Source organism: Vidua chalybeata, chromosome 16, assembly GCF_026979565.1.
Source record: "Vidua chalybeata isolate OUT-0048 chromosome 16, bVidCha1 merged haplotype, whole genome shotgun sequence".
NCBI classification, from domain to species: domain Eukaryota; kingdom Metazoa; phylum Chordata; class Aves; order Passeriformes; family Viduidae; genus Vidua; species Vidua chalybeata.
The window spans coordinates 12,853,763-12,870,818 of record NC_071545.1 but is presented as its reverse complement, the minus strand read 5'-3'; the positions used below and the strand labels follow the sequence as shown (position 1 = coordinate 12,870,818).

Here is a 17,056-nt window from a genome sequence, read left to right as displayed (position 1 = left end):
CACGTATGTTTCCAAAAGGGTTCTTTTAATCAGAAGCAAGTTTGCAAAAGAAGAAGTAACTTTCTCATATAAAATAGTGGAGTGGTGAAGGTGAGGCTAACAAGAGGTGTGGAACAAAAATCCAGGGCAAATCTCCAAGGAGACACTGAATTAAAAGCAATGATCTGATAACTGGAGTACACCGAAGGGCAGCTCAGACACAGCTGTGTGAGGTGCTCCTACCCCATAGCTGACAGCAGATACCAAATCAGAAGATGGACTCCAGCCCAAGAGAGGCAAAGTGACCAGCTACAAACTCACCAGAATATAGGGTTTTTGCACCTTTCTGCTACCTGAGAGCTCCCACTGCACTGTGACAGGCCCCAGCATGGCCCAGGGGTGCAATGACATCAAAGGGAGCCCTGGTGGCATTTCCCACCTGCAGAACGCCACCATTCAGTGGTAGCAGAAATTCCCAAATCTAGTGAATTGGACACAAATGGGAAAACACCTTGATATAAAGCTCTGTAACCCCAGTCCTGTCTCTGTATCCAGTGATTCAAGCCCCAAGAAAGTGCACAGTGATCAAACAGCATTGAAATAATGAATTTCCTGTCAAGTCTTGAGGCCCCAAGGCCATTTAAAGTGGGCAAGTGGCAGCTTTGAGAAGATAAAATTCTGAGTCAGAGCCTGAATCTCAAGTGCTAATGGTACTTCACTCCTTGTTCAAACAAATCTCACCTGTCCCAGGTGTCACGTGTGTGCTTATCCATTGTGGCTCTCTGCTGTCGGGCGCTGCAAACTCTACACCTGCACAAAGTGCAAGGCAGCTTTCTTTTTCTGGGAGGGCAGGGCGAGGACAAAAGGAGTACAGAAATACAAAGAAGAGAAGGGACTGGAAGTGTCCAAAGCCAGGTTGGACGGGGCTTGGAGCAACCTGGTCATAGTGGAATGTGTCCTTGCCCATGGCAGGGGGGTTCAAACAAGGTGAGATCTTTAAGAGATCTTTAAGATCTCTTCCAACCCAAACCATTCTGGGATTCTATGACTTGTCAGGTGGAGCCATTTCAGGCCCATCGTGCTCAGTCTTGGGGTGAACATGCTCCTAATTCAAGGGTGGTTTCCATAAGGAGCTTTCAATGGGTTTTGTAGAACCACATCATCACACGTGTGGCTTCGTTTGAACACGACACCAACAAACCTTTCCCCACCTCCGGTAACCTCGTAGCTTCTAGGAACACCTTGATAATGTGTGCATTCCACATGTGCTGGCAACAACCGATAAAAGCAACCCAAGGAATGTGACTGAACTAGCAGGAACTCCAGGCTAAGTGGAGCTGTCTGCAGTACAACCTGCCCATGTCCCAGCAGCTCTGTGGTTCTTCCTTTCCAAACATCACCCCTCACTGAGTGTGTCCTTCTGCCTGCTACTGGTACAGGAGATCAGTAAAAACAGGAGGTCTTGGCATCTTGGTCACTCTTACACATCACAGGCTTCTGGACTTCAAGATTTCTAACGCTTCTGCCAGGGGTTATCTTCCTTATGTGGTTGTTTGCTTTCTTTTAAAGTTTCTAATGAATTCCTTTTCTAAAATGGGTTTTCTCCAACAAGTTTTCCTGTATATCTGAAAGCAATGTGTGGGAGAAGACACCAGTGCTCTGTATGTATAAAGATCTCTCTCTCTCTCTCCTCCCTTTTTGGAAAGCAGATTAGATAATCTTTGTATGACCCAATGGATTTCTTGAGGGAAGCAATGGCAAGGATAATAAATGCATCCCCATGTCAAGAGATTTAATCCAAACAATTGCTACAGCAGCTTCTGGCAGAGACCTTGGTATAAGGAAGAAAAATGAGATCCTGCCCATCTGCAAAACATCACTGGTTTTAACACTCAAAATGAAGAGGGAACAGAAATCCTTTTGAGTAATAGATGAGTTTCTTTTCTGTGTATTTTTCTTTTTTCTCTCCAGTCATGCTGACTGCTCCCAAAAGTGGGATCACTGGCCAAAGTGTGATTCCTTTAGTAACTGCTGATGAAAGCCTTTGCTCTCGCCTCTCCCTGCCCTCCCCATGAAGTCATTCCACGAGTGACTCCCAGGGTAGGAAATAAGAGACTGTCACTGATAAAAGCAAAGGAGTGCCCTCTCCTGTCCCTTGTCACCACTGCCATTTGTACCTGCACAGCGCTGGCCCTGTCCAAACATCACAGCATTAAAAGGCAGGAATGGAAAATACTCCACCCAGTGGTGTGGGCCATGGCAGGGACACACCACGTGTGACATGGATTTTGGGGGGGATAAAAAGCTCTACTTGGAGTGGGCTGGAACAGCACAGCTCCTTTCATGTGTGCACTTTTGCACATAATTTATGACAGGGACAACTTGAGGTTTGGGGCTGGGAGCATTGCTGACAGTGGTGACTGCTGTCACCTCAGCCCTGCAGGGGGTGAAGACTTGGGCACTTTTTACCTGCAGGAGACTGGATATTGTTACGGCTATTGCATGAAAAACAAGCTCCTATTAAACCATTCTCTGAAATGTCTCCCTTGGTCATTTCATGATGCTGCTTTTATTTTTCAGTAACAGTCACAAAGACACCTGAGAAACAGGGAAAGGGAAATAAATAAATAAAAAAATATATCCTGAGAAGGCATTTTAAACATAAGCCTTCATTTTTCAAGACTTTTCTAAACAGGAAGATGGAAATGGAAGCAAATTCAATGTCTGAACTTACTGCAACATGAAAACTAATGTTTAAAAGTTGTATTTCAAGGCTGCAATTTCCAAAGATTGCAGCAATGAAATAGAGCTTTCTTCCTAACTGATGGAGTATTTCCTTCCAGATAAAACAATTTCCCTGATATGTGAAGTAAATAAAACCTACCTATTAACCATATTTTACAAGTTGAGTGTGTAAGCAAGAAGGTGGAGGCATCACACATGGAGCTACACACGATCCTGCACAGCAGAAAACGCATCCTGTGCTCAGCTGAGGGCTGAGCGGGGCACTGCACCTCCTCACTCTGCAACTGCCTATTGAAAATAAACCCACATGTCAGAAAAGCCAACTCCTAAACACAACATAACCAAGAGTGACAACAGTGTGGATGAGAATGGAACAGAAATACCTTTGTTGGGATCAACAGGTCCTAAAGGAATCACACCTAACCTGTTATTTCGACAGCAGTCAGAAGAAAAGAGCCACACAGCCAACTCAGCAGGTCCTCAGCAAGCTCAGGCTTTTTAGTTGCAGCTGGTTTTGAGAAAAAAGGAACAGTCTCTTCTCCTCGCTTTGTATAGATTGTGCTGCTCCCCATGTTGTCCTTCAGCAGAGCAGTGGCCATGAAGTCCATTTCCTTTATTCCCTGTGATTTTCTTGGGGGTTTTTTCCTCCTTGTGGTATCAGATCAACCCCAGGGAGTAACTGCATCTTACACCAAGTGTAAGGCAATATTCAGCAGATGTGGAGTTACACTATGCTTTCCTTTGGAGCAAAGTCTCCGGTGTTCCATCTACTTCCTACTAATTTACATCTCTAAAGTCCTCAGTGGTCCTTGGAGGGCTCCTCCTGCAGCACTACCTCTTACACCTGTTGGACAAGTGCCATTAAAATTCCAAGAGCAATTGCATTGCTGTGTCAAATGTATAAAAACAATGTGTCTAAAATATGTAATCTGATGCAGGAAATGACAAAGAAAAAGGAAAACAAATCAGAAAGCCACGTAGATAATTTTGTCTAAGAAACAAAAAACACAGACTGAAAACAAATTTTGGCAGTTCAGTAATTAAAGCAAAGTCCATATGGCTTAAGAGAACAGTCAAAGTGCACAGAAGGCAGTGGGTTTTTTGTTTGCTTTGCATTCCTCTTCACAGCACACTCCAAGTCATCCTCTTTGGAGCCCCATCTCCATCCCACACACATCCTACCCAGGTGCAGAGAGGGGGATGACTCACAGGGTTTTGGCTCAGCCGTGTCTTTGTGAGTCCCTTGCCATCTAATGAGCTGCAGATCATTATCCCAAGCTCAAAAGCCCTTAAACACACCCACTGGAGTTTTTGGTTTTTGAACTTTTTCTTCCTGGAACCTTTGGAGAGGAACAGCAATCCAGTGCCAAAGCTATGCAGAGTGTGCATGCACCAAGAGCAGCAGTGCTTGGAGGCAGTGCCCAAGAGTAAAAGCAGTTCTGAGATCGTTTGCCCTGTCCTAGAGGCACTGAAAGGTGACAGCAAGGCTGAGCTGGCCCTTGGACCTCAGCTGTTCTGGATACTCCCAGCCAGGCCCCTGGGCAGCCTGGTTTCAACAACCTGCTCTGAAGACATCTGCCACAGATGTCCCACATCCCTTGAGAGAAAAGGGACAATTTTCCGTGGTAACAATGCCCACATGAGCCTTGACAGAACATTAGCAAGCACCAATTTTCCTGGCTTATCCACCTGAAAGGAAATGCCAGATCCTGGTGTGGCAAGGACTCTCCTACTTCCAAATTCACCTTTCAAACTCTTATGATAAAAAGTCTGGTGACCCAGGACTGTTGCTACTTGGATTCTTTCAATGCCTGACAACTTCCTTGTGAGTAAACAACTTGCTACTAAACATGACAGACTCGGGAAAAGAATAGAAAAGAAGAAAGCAAAAAGTGAGCTGTACAAAAGGATGAAAAATAAACTAAAAATCTCCTCTTTTCTTTCCAAAGGCTGTAGTTTCAAGTGCACAAAGCAGGCTGTAAACGTGCACAAGGTAATTCATGACCCCAAAGCCTGAAAAACCTGGTTAGCTTTATTTGGAGACAGTTTTTTGCTTCTCCCAGATATGAAGCTGCAGAATCAATAAAAGGCACCTGTGGACACCAAAACTCACCCAGTCTGTGTGGTGTGTCTTTCTACTAAAATAATAAAATCAAACAAACCCTGCCACTGTGTACTTTTTTACAGACCAATAAACAGAACTGCAGCGTCTGGGTGAGAAAGCATGTTCAACTTCTGTTGGCAGAGCATGGTAACTCTGATGATCAAAACCCTCATCAATTAGTAAATTCTCTAGGTTGTCACTGCAATTTTAATTGAAAAATTTCTCTGGCTTGATGGGTTGTGTCCTTTGACTTTTAAAAAATGACTGATTCAAATGGTACACACAGTCCACAAGGAGGATTAGAGCCATGCCAAAAATAAACTGACCTTACATTTGAATTCTTCCCACTTGCTTCACCCACCATTGCCTACAGTGCTCTTTTGAGCCATCTCCTCTTCCAAAGGCCCTGGAGTTGGAATATTTAAAGAATGCAGCAGGTCCCATTTGAAGAAGAAAGAAAAGCAGGTCAGTAATTCAATATAAATACACCAGTAGTGAGCTTAGAGCAGACACAGTGACACATCTGAGCCTACATTGATCAGCCAGTGCTCCTAATGTGTGGAGCAGCGAGGAGAAGAGAGGTGTCTGCTTTTCACCTAGAAACGTGTCCATTTTCTATGTTTTACTACTTAATTTGATGACAGAGAAAAATTAAAAAGAAGAGAGAAAGAAAAAAAAAAGAGTAGAGAAAAAGGAAGAAAAAGGAGCCTGGGAGATTTTATGTTTTCTCTTCAAATCACATCACAGAGTCACTCATTGCATCTAGGGAATTCACCTGCTTGTTTGGGAGCAGTGGGACAGGAGGAGGGGAGAGAAAGAAAGAGGCAAGGAGAAGGGCATGGGAGCTGCTTCCTGAAGCAGTGTTACAAAAAGCAGTTAAAAAACCCCTACTATTCACAAGTGGTTAAAATCATCACTGTTCGGAATTCCTTTTTTTTCTTTTTGTTTTCTTAAACAAAGGTTCAGCTAGTTCAGCTCCGTGTTTTTATAGAGTTGATTGTCTTCAGAAAGGAAGAAAAAAAAAAAAAACAAAACAACAAAACCAACCAAAACACCAACAACCCAGCCTCAGGTGTGTTCCCATCCGTTTGTACCCTGATAAGAGAGGTCCCCCACAGTTCAGCGCCCCGGCCACGCACACACGGTCACTGCGGCTGTCCCGCCGTGTCCCCAGCCCCGCTCAGACAAAGGACGAGAATCCTGTCACTGGAGTCCGGGAGCCGGGCGCGGGCTGTCCCGTCGGGGTGTACACCCCTCCTGAGCTCTGTGTCGTGATGACAGTCTGGAAATAGGGCTCTGCCTCGCTGGCCGTGCACTCCTCGTATCTGTAGGACGCCGGGTGCTGCTTCACCCCTTTCTGCTGCCGCTTCCACGAGTTGTAGTAGGTGGGGTCGCTCATGTAATGGTTCACAAAGGAGTGCTTGGGCAACTCGTCCTCGTAATCCGAGTCAGTGACCTGGGGCATCAGGAAAAACAGAAGTAAGTAATCGGTCGTTAGCATGGACGATATTTTTAGCCTGTTGTGCTCGCAAAGAAATGGGAGGCAAGTTTAGCATCACCAGCTGACTAAAGCTGTAATGGCAAGGTAAGAAGGATGGCAGTCCAAGTGTGGTACAGGCTGGGCTGTGGAAAAGCACTGTGCTCTGCTTTAGCCAGACTTTGCTGCTAGAGGGATGATAAGTGACAGAGAAATCCCTTCTAATTCCCTGCAAAACGGTGCAGGGGCAGCCAGGAGCTCCTGCTTGGGCACAAGATGCAGGGAAGTGTAGAGAGGTCACAGTGAAACCAACAGCTTTCAATCACAATCAGAAGTATTGCAGTTACAACTGAGTATCTCTCCTCATGGAAGGACAGCAGGGATGCCTTCCACACAAACACTGGTTAGCCAGGCCAATGTTTGGGGTGGCCAGCCCAAGCCACCTGCACAGGACTCTGGGCGTTAAGTATTGAAAATTAGTTCTATAACTGGAAGGAAGTTAAGTAAAATCAGACTTTATTACAGGCAAATAACACTATTTGCATGTTCCAGCTGATTACGGGTGGTACAAGGTACACAACCAGCGGCGACAGAAGAAAGAGAATGCAAAATCTGGGAAAGAAGAGCTGCCAGGCAGGAGGGGCTGCTTCCTTGGGATGAGTCAGACCCAGCTCTGCGCTCAGAGCGGATCCTACCCCTGAAACATTTATGCACGGTGGCTGGAGAGCTTCAAAGCTCCCATCAATATCAAGCAGGAGCTCTATTGAGATGTAACCAGATAAGCTCTGTGCATCAGCTCCTCCTCTGAAGTGCTGCTGCTGGGATGCAGCTGGAGGAATCACAGAGGGCTTGTACATCTCTGCTGAGCACAGAGACCACGGCAAAGCCTCAGCCATGGAATCTCTGTGCACATTTTCCTTCTGTTCCTACTGATGTTCCCACCAGTAACAGCCCCATCCCATCCAGCACACATTTACCCAGGCATTTCCAGATCTCATGCCTTCCTTCAAAATCTCCGATTAGACCATGCAAAAGCTTTTATTCCTTTCCCTCCCCCACTCAATAATCTGCATTGCCAATTCTAGAGGCAATTAAATATCAAAGTAGGAGCTGCCTAAGACACACAAGAGAGACAGGTAAGTGCAGCTCATCACTGCTCATTGCTGCAATTAGTTTCAAAAGGTTGGTGTGGTTCTGATCTATGACACCACCCAGCAAACACACATCCTTCTTGATCCTGCCTGCCACAGAACTTGTCTTTCCTCCTCTAAAGCTCCTTTTTAATGGTCTCTGAAGAACAATCCTCAAATGCCTTATGAACCATCGTTTGAAAAGGGCACAGCATCCATCATCCCACTTCTTTGCTTAGGTAGCTGCTTCAATACTATTCCGTGCCCCTTTTCCAGCACAGAGGGTGATGGACAGAGCTGAGAAATTTTTTCCAGTGCTTTCCAAAAGTGAGCAAAGCATCTCTTTACAGCTTTGCAAAACTTCCTTTCCACTATTGCCGAGGCTTTGGCTCTTCAGGAATTATGTACTGTTTGATTTTTAAGAATTAAAAGCTTCAGGTGCCTTGACAAGTAATTACTAATACAACAAAGCCCTACCAGCATTTAATAATTATTCCAGAAGGAACACAGCAAGCCTATCTCCTCAAAAAACACTCCTTTGCACCAGCTGCCAGGCTTGGGAAGCCAACATCCCACTCCCTCCAAAGACCTTCCTGAACAGGTGGTTTCTGCAGCATTCCTGGAATATCCCCAGATCTGGACTACTTCACAGCCAGTGGATGCAGAGAGCAGCTCCAGAGTCTTGGCACTGCTGCCAGGAACATCCTGCCAGCACTGCCCTGTCTGTTTTTGCAAGGGGCTCCGACAGGAGTGCCATGGATGGCTGCAGATGTGGCAGCATGGCAGGGTCTGGCAGCAGCAGCTCAGGCTGCTCCTCAGCTGCAGACACAGCCAATTTCACCAAAAGATCCCCAAACCCTGGTTCCCTCTGTCTGTCCTCAGCAGGAAACAAGTTATTGCACTCTGCATCAGTCTCCAAACATGATGCTGTGTGTCCATAGTGCAATTTTAAGGTAAATGCCTGGGAAGCTGAGGGATGATGTGGAAGAAAAGTCTCTGCATCCTGAGCAGAGGCAGGAGAGCTCACCAGAAGCAGCACCCAGAGATGTGAACTCCTCCAGCTCCTGTGGATGTGCTCTCTCTACCAAAGGCACAAGACACTGCTCTCCCATGGCCTCTGACTCCTTCCCTAGCCCACCATCACTTTTACAGACTCAGACACTCTCAGCCACCCAACAAAGAAACAGAGCCCTGCTCAACAGAGGCATCACAGCTGAACTGAGGTGGCAGAAGCATGAGGAACAAAAAAAAAAAAAAAAAAAAAACCCACAAATTTCTAGTGGCTCTTTATGAATCTTCCTGATGTCCCCACAGACACAGAGGATCTGCGGGGTTGGATAAAGCCAACTAAAAGCTGGAAGCCCTAAGGGGAAATGCAAAGAAGCATGTGACATGACTTTATAGCTGTAATAGTACTTATGCAGCCACTTGAGCTCTGTCCATCACAAGCAAAAAAAACACTCACTCACAAAACTAATATAATTTCTGTTTCTAAGCCAAGTTCTTTCAAGATTGCCAGAAGTCAACATAATAAAGAGAAGAAATCCGGGGAACACTTTAAGATGAGCTGCTACTGTTTGAAATAAGGTGCATTCAGATTTGCCATGAACTGAAAGAGGGAATTTAAAACAATACCACTTGCTGATAATTTGTCCACTAATTAGTTCATTATACCAACTGAAAGGGAACAATAATTTGGTGTAAATAAGGCCAGGGTCTTTCAGAAGGGAAGACTGTCATGAAGCATATAGAGCTGCAGTAACTTCAGCCTTTCACCATCATTCACACTGATGCTGGAAAGGATAACCTGCTTGTTAGTGTTGATACAACAGGGTTTTTTTCTGTATTTCTTTCAGGACAGGCAGGAACTGACTATTTTGTCCGTGTTTCTGAAGTATCTTCTAAGGTCTGCTCCCAGCAAGACTCCCAAAACCACCCTTATCAGCAAGGAATGCTCTAAACTGGCATTCCACAGATGAAAATCAAGGACAAGTAAGATAAACCTGTTTAGCATGACAATACAGACAGCTTATACTAGAGGATTACTCTTTAGTGGTTTTTAAACTATTGAGTAAATAGAAATGCTGCAGGGCTTTTTGCTTTGTTTTCAGTTTTCTCCTTTCCCTGCGACTCTGGCTGTGTTACCTTGGAAACCTCCATAGGCTGGAGCGTGATTGGGTGTGTGGTGACATTACACACTGTCAACCAAAGGTGCATGGATGCCTATGAAACAACAAATACAGAAAATGAGAGGCTATTTAGGTATATTTTTCATAGCATAAAATGCACAAGTGCTGCTCAGAGGCAAGTCAGCCACCAGAGTTGGCTGGCTTAGTCAGTGGGAAATGTGATAATAAATTTGATAATAGTTCCAGTTATCCTTTTAAGTGACTACAAAAGAAACAGCCTTACAAGATTACTTCTAAAAATGTAGATAACAGCAGGATTTTTTTTTTTTTTTTGTTGGCCTGAAATAAATATGCTGTAAAAGAGACAAGGTATGCAAAATATTTCTCTGGACATGGGAACCCATTCTTATTTTATGTGTCACTTGCAGCTGGTTTCCACATAGTGCCCAACTTGTCAAAATCACTGGAGAGCTTTACTGGAAACAAGTTAAACCCTATTCCCTCTGAAGTGTTAAGTGGAAAGTAATATCTTCCTACAGAGTTGAGAAAGCCAAAGCCAGTCAGACTGCAGACAGCAGTGGGAAGGCCAGAGCATCCAGCACTGCCTGATAATGTGTGCAACCTGTCAGAGTACTTTCTCCTGGAAACAGCTTCTGGGAGACCACAAGGATGTGTGAAAACACACAAACGTGCACCAGCCTCCGCTCTCCTCCTGCTCTTCCTTGGCTGGATGACACTGCAGGTACATCATCAGATTTCTATATGCTGAACACCAAATTTTTTCAGATTATGTGTCTAGAGCCTTGTCCACTTGACTCATTAACGAAAAGCCTATTATTATTAATCATTTAGAATTTACACTCATAGCAGTCTCCTGCTCCATACCTGCCAATTAAACTTCTTTAACCTCATTAACAGTACTGGTGCTTGGCTTTCATGACATGGAGTAAGTTCACCAGTTGATTTATGAATGTTGAGAGTCCTACTTGATTTCCTCTTTGTTTCTTCTCTCCCCTCCAGGAGGGAGCTTGGAGGAATGCTCCCAGGCTGCTGTGTTTTAAGTGCAGTCAGCCAGCCCAAGAGATCTTCATGTTCAGTAAACCCCAGGAGACCTGAAGCCAGTGAGCTTCCTTCTTTTCCATATAAAATCTTGACACCTCAGGCAACAGGCATAAGACTAAGCAGTAACACGGTGACAAGTCGATTGAAGGCAAAGGCACAGTTTTCGTCCCTGCCTGCCCTGATGTGCAACATATTAAGTGGAATTTGAGACCCCCACACAGATGTATTAGAGGAAAACAGCATCAAGACCCTCTGCTGCAGAGGACCAAACCTGGGTAGAACTCTTACATGAAAAGATATCTTTAACTCTTCATCTACTGGCAAATCTTTCTGCTTGCTAAGACAGATGGAAAATCTGAAACTCTCAGAAAACAGAGCTTGTCTATTAAGATCTCCTCTGAGATCAGAAACTAAAAGAAAATAAAAGTCAAACAGGAAGAGCTAATAGGTACAGGAACACTTGAAAAGAGAGTGGTCAGTCATCGATGCCCACCTCTGCCCCAACCCACCCTCACCTCCTGTCTGCACCTGCCAACATAAACAGCATTTTCAGGCTGATCAAAAGGCAGCATCTCCTACTGCTGCCTCTACTGGGAGCATATTAACATTTCATGACTAAAAGCACTCCCCACTACAAAAAACCCAAACAAGCATCAAAGACATTATACAGGCGGGCTGCATATCCAAGCTCCAAGGAAAAACAGGGGCATATTTTATGCACATAGTCATGTGCACATCCACATTCACAAAAACACCAGAATCTCAACTGAGACCTTCAGGCTCAACAGCAATACAACAGTAAATAAACAATATCAATAGCCTGAGGAAAAAACTCACCAAAATCACTTCATTCTCTGCTGTACAAACAGTGCATATAGGAGGCATAATGACACCCTGCAAGGAGACTTCTGCACATCACCAGGAAATACCACACGGGACATTGAAATTAATGTCAAAAGGTGCCAGTGCTAAATTCACGATCATGCTCAGCAAACTGTTTTAATGACAGGTTTAATGCTGGGTTGTTACAGTGACATGACCAAAGCACTGTGGGTTTAATCTGGAGGGTAATGCTGGAGCATTGCAGAGACAGCAGCTTGAGCTGCACCAAGGAAAGCTGCCTGCACGATGGGTCGGCCACAGGGCAGCACAAAGCAGCAGGCTGTCGGTGGTAATTAGCAGGAGGTGAGAGCTAGGTAGCCAGGAAAAGCAGCTGTAGCTGCAGGTGCAGAAAAGCTACAGATGAAAACTGTCATCTTCTTTCATGACTTGCTGCCTGTGATTTTTTTCTCGCTGGAAGGGTCAGGTTTGGCATGGTTTGGCCCACTGCTCGCTTCTTGCGCTGTCAGTTCGGATTCATCAGGATCTCAGCTGACAGCATCTGATTTTAGAGACAGATTTACCTTTCTGGATCTCCTTTGAAGTCTGTCTATTCACCCATGGCCACTGCTGGACTTTTACAGACAGCAAGCACTTTCTTCCTTCTTACAGGGAATATGAAACAAAAAATGGAGCCCTGCCAGATGGATAATGCTGGCAAACACCCACCTTCCGTGGAGAGCAGTCCACAGGCAAGGCTGGGGTGTTCAGAGAGCTGAATGCTGGGCCCTCACAGCCATGGCCATGTGGCTCCCTGGCAAGTTACTCACTCCCCACCTACTCCCTCTGTAACCAAGGCAGTGGCTGTCAGCACTCAGGCCACTCCTCTGACTGGTGGGGTTTGCTGTAGCTGTGAAACTGCAAACCACATTCCACACTTCAGTCAGTGCAACAGTCCAAAGCACATCTCACCTTTAACCTCGCCCAGACAGTACCTGGTTATTTTGCAGCACATGCGTGTTTTCCCAAAAGTGCTTTGAGTTTGCAGCCCACAGGCAGAAAGAGGAGTGCAGATCCTTCCAGAGAGGTCAGCACACACTGTCTGACTGATTGCACTTATCTTTCTACCTGACTCTGGAAAACTGAATATCTGCCAAGGCCAGGTCTGGAGTCTGCCCTGGCTGGGTCCTGCTTGTCATTCTTTCCTTTGATATTTTTATTTTAAGATGTGATGCAAACAGCCTTGTGAATTGAACCTTTTAAAATCCCTGAGACAAACAGTGACCACACAGCATGATGCAGGTATGGGACTGGGACTTCAAAGACTTGCCAGGATTCAGCATGGAAATGATTATCTGCAGTGTCTGTGCAATGTGAGGCAGAGGGAAATTCTTACCTCTGACTCTGACACTTCCAGGGGCTTCTCGTTGAGGCCCAAGCCCTCGGTCAGCACAGCCCCGTTGTACTTGTTGCAGATATCCTCATCAGAGTAGTGCAGCCCCCCCGGGCTTGGCCGAGGAGGAGACCTAGGAAATGCAAAGGATGAGTGTTTGGGATGTTGTTATTCCCCTGGAATTAATGAAATCATGCTTAGAAGCCAGAATCACAACTTGAGGCAGGGACTTGGGTGTTTAAGTCCTCCCTGGATTCTTCAGTCTCTCCCTTTTGCCTCTTTAACAGTGCTTGAAGCTAGAAAAAAGACATTCCAAAAGCACAGCATTCCCAGCTTTTCACCTGGTTCCATTTTTCTTTGAGAAGGTGCTCTTGATGTTCAGGTGTCTGCTGTTGAGCTCCAGAGCAGTGAAGCCTCCATTGTCCAGGGTGACTGATTCTTCCACGTTGGAGATGGTTTTACCTGGAGACAGAAAATGAAAGGTTCGGCTGAAACAAAAGCACTTTTCCCCCAAATAGAACTGCAGGAGCTAACTTGTCCTCCTGTCTGTTTTATGACATCATTAATTATTTGATATTTTCTTTACTTTTCTTACTGGCAAGTGAGAACAGAGTGAAGGCAAGGAATGTGAAGGGGCAGAGGAAGACAAAGAGGAGAAAGGAGTCATGGATGGATGGATGGATGGATTTCATTCAGAGGCAAGTATCTAAAACAGCACAGGTAAACTGTGCTTCAAAAGTGCTTATTCTTGGTTTTTGACTATAAATAGAAACCAGATAACTAAATCAGGTGCTGTCAATCCCATTCCACGCCGACTGGAGCAGAGCAAGAGAAAGTAAAACTAGAAAAGGTAGAAAAAGAGGAAAAGGAGAGAGGAAAAAAAGGCAGGGAAAAAAGCAAGAGGAAGGGCAAGTGGATAGCAAATGGGAAAAACATGCCACAGCTGAAACGGGGATCAGGTATGGGGAAATCACCGATAATGTAAGACAGGAACAAGGATGGGAAGAAGAAGGAAAATACAGCCCAGTGTATTATTTCTTGTGATAAAATCTAGCAGGAGCTTGTTCTCTCTTGTGCTCATCCTTTGTCATCCCAAAGGTGTGAGCTGAGCCCGTGTCCCAGGGAGAAGGGCTGGCTGCCACTTTGCAGCAGACAGGTGCTTTATCCTCAGCTTCAATTTCAGTGCTGCATTAAGGCTCTGTGAACACGGATATCTGACAGCACAGGTCAGACCTGCCTTTTCATGTCTGTCCCCCAAACACAGTAAAACTAAGAAGATGAGAGACTTCCTATGAGCTGTGCATACAAATATGTAATAGTATTAACTTGGTAAAATGCCACGGTATTCATACATCTTATATCTCATGGGACTGAAATCTGATTCTAACACTTGTTAGAAGTGAATTACAAAGAAAGAGAAGATCTTCACTTTGGGACTGAATTACTAAATACTGCCTGGAAGACTTCATTACATTAATCCCTAAGAACAGGTAGTGCAGAGACCCATCCACCTGATCCTTTTCATTAATGTGCCTTTTCTGTCACCTCCTGGCATCAGAGAAATTTCCTGCTGCAGGTGGAGGAGGCTATCAGAGAAATACATATGTGAACAACCCTCTCAGGACTTTATCATGCAGGGAGAAGAAAAGGTAAAAACAATATTCAGAGCTCAAGAATGAGGCTTTTTCAAAGGGGACTATTTGACATTCCAAGTTACAGAGCAGGTAGCTCCTGTTTCCTTTCAAGAAAGGAGACTGGTAAAAATCATGGTAAAAAAGGAAAATTCAAAGCTTGGTGCTCACTATATGTTAAAATATAACAGGTCCAGACAACCAAGACACCTCCTGGCTGCTTGGCCCCCAGCCCAGCAACTGCAGCTTGACTTAGGGAAGGAATGTGAGATGCAGGGCACTCAATAGAAAGGAATTGTGATATAGTCCTCACACAGAGAGATTTAGAATATCTACACTGGTACAGCCATGGAAAAGCAGAATCTTTCTCCTTCTCCGTATCCATCAGGGTATTATGATAAAGTTGAACAAAGTCTCAGCTAATTCCTTATTTATTCCTTATCTGCCAAGTGTTTGACCCAGACTTCTTGGCTTTTACTGCAGTCCCTGGGACTTCCAGAGTCTGTCCTCTCTGAGCCCATGGCTGGTCAGTGTCTAAACCCTGATTCAGTGTGGCTAGGGGCAAAAGTCATTTCTACCAAACCAGAGAACAAAAAGTTCCAAGTCTTCTGCCAAGCAAATTAGCTGTAAACACAGTCCCTGCTGAGGAAATTGGAGGTTCAAAGGAAAAGATCTCTGATTCCCACAGCTTTTGAGACTTTTGCACAGCACAGAGATGATGCCTTACCTCCATTGCAGCTCTTGTACTTCTTGCTCTGGCCGTGCAGGACCAATGCAAACACCACCAGCAGGATGAGGATGAGGCTTGAGAGAGCCATCACCAGCAGAAACCACCACTCCTCATAGAAAGGGGCTTCTGTTTGTGCTGAAAGAGCAAAAAACAAATAACAGTTCCTCTTTATGCCCCTTTAATATTTTCTCTTGTTCCCCACAGGGAACGATGACTCTGCAATGGTGCTCAGGAGAGAGGGGTTCAGGCTCTCGAGGGGCTTGCTGACCCTTCTAAGATGGCAGAGAACAGGAGCATATCACAGCTCCAACCAAGAACCCCAGGATGGTTGGGGTTGGAAGGGACCTTAAAGCTCATCCAGTGCCACCCCTGCCATGGGCAGGGACACCTTCCACTATCCCAGATTGCTCCAAGCCCTGTCCAACCTGGCCTTGGACGCTTCCAGGGATGGGGCAGCCACAAATTCTCTACAACCAGTTCCATCTCTACAAGCAACTTTCATACCCCTGGAGCAGCTCCAGAGGCTCTTAGCTAAGTTATGACCAGGAGAAGAGAGGCAGGTTTCCTCTCACAGCTCTGCACACCTACATTTCTTCACCATGGCAGGCTTAGGACTCCTGGGTCAAGGAAACCACTAATACACATGCCATGACCCATGATTATTCCACTTTTTGGGAGGCTTACTGTGCCAAAATGTTGTTCAGTGGCTCTTTGAAAAATACAGCTAGTGCCAGGGAACAAAGCACTCTTGGTTCAGCATCTTTCAGTACCTCCATTAACTCCAACTTCCAACATTCACTGCTACTCTATATCACTTCTCCATCCACGGAGCCAAGCCTGATGTGCAGCACAGGGATATCAGTTCAATTGCCTGGATTTTGTGCAGACTCAGGTCATTTCACCCCATTTGACCTTGAGTGGAAACACAAAATGACACTAACTTCCCCTTTCCGGAGTTACCTCGCCAGTCTTGGTTTAAAGTACTGTTGTTTTCTTGCAGTGATGTTCTCTTTGATATCCTCCCTTGAGCCCCCTCAGTTTTGGGGAAAATTTGCAGCTTCTGAGCACGAGCCAGCAGCTGATATAATTTCCCTGTAGTCCTTAAGGTGGAACACCACCTGGCAGGAATGGGTGATGCCAGGAGAACAACCCAACCCCTCACTGTCACCAAACCCTCTTTCCCTGACTGTCCCAAGCCTGGATCTTAAAAAAATCTGTTTTAAGCCCAACGATACAAGCTCAAATTTGTTCCAGATTACTGGGTATTCTGCAGCAGGGAAAAACAGCCACGCTCTTTCTTTGCTAGGAGGCCAGTCCAGACCAATAAAATCCTAGAGACAAACTGCACAAGCCATGCTGGGATGAGCAGATTCAGGGCAATTTATACCTCCCTGTGCCAGCTGAAGTGGCCAGGGAGGCCACTTTATACTTTTATGACTGTGACTCTCAATGGAAGCCTCTTACTTTCATGCAGCAATTTGAGAGGGACACTGAAGCATCAAAAGGAGGTGAATTAAATAGTTCTGTTCAAGTGGAGAACTTACAAACAAGCAGTTTATTTATAGAAAGCATCACAAGGAGATGCATGCCCTGCTTCAGAGGAATAATGTCTTCAAGCAAAGGAAAGACTGACATGATTGCTGGTCTTTTACACTGTGTTACAGCCTCTCTGAAACCCCAGACAGGAAAAACACTGACTCCTGGTGTTTGAAGTGGGTTGTCCATGCCCTCGTCCTGAAGAAGAAAAGCAGGGGTAGCACTCACAGTGAAATCCATGGAAGCTCTCACGGGGTAAGTGGTTAATTGTGTCAGGACAAGCGCAGCAGCCGCGATGGCGAGAGCAGCACTTGCTACTCC

General features: G+C 45.3%; 1 protein-coding gene across 1 annotated transcript in view; it reads right to left on the bottom strand.

Annotated features, from left to right (window-relative positions):
- Window positions 1–8: 8 nt before the first annotated feature.
- SDK1 (sidekick cell adhesion molecule 1) overlaps window positions 9–17,056 on the bottom strand; it is a 383,801-nt gene continuing 366,753 nt past the window's right edge. The window contains exons 42-45 of the mRNA XM_053957811.1: window positions 15,197–15,334; window positions 13,180–13,300; window positions 12,842–12,971; window positions 9–6,284 (exon numbers count right to left, since the gene is read on the bottom strand). Of these exons, the coding sequence (XP_053813786.1) occupies window positions 6,009–6,284; window positions 12,842–12,971; window positions 13,180–13,300; window positions 15,197–15,334 (665 nt within the window). The 3' untranslated portion in view covers window positions 9–6,008. The remainder of the gene's footprint in view (window positions 6,285–12,841; window positions 12,972–13,179; window positions 13,301–15,196; window positions 15,335–17,056) is intronic.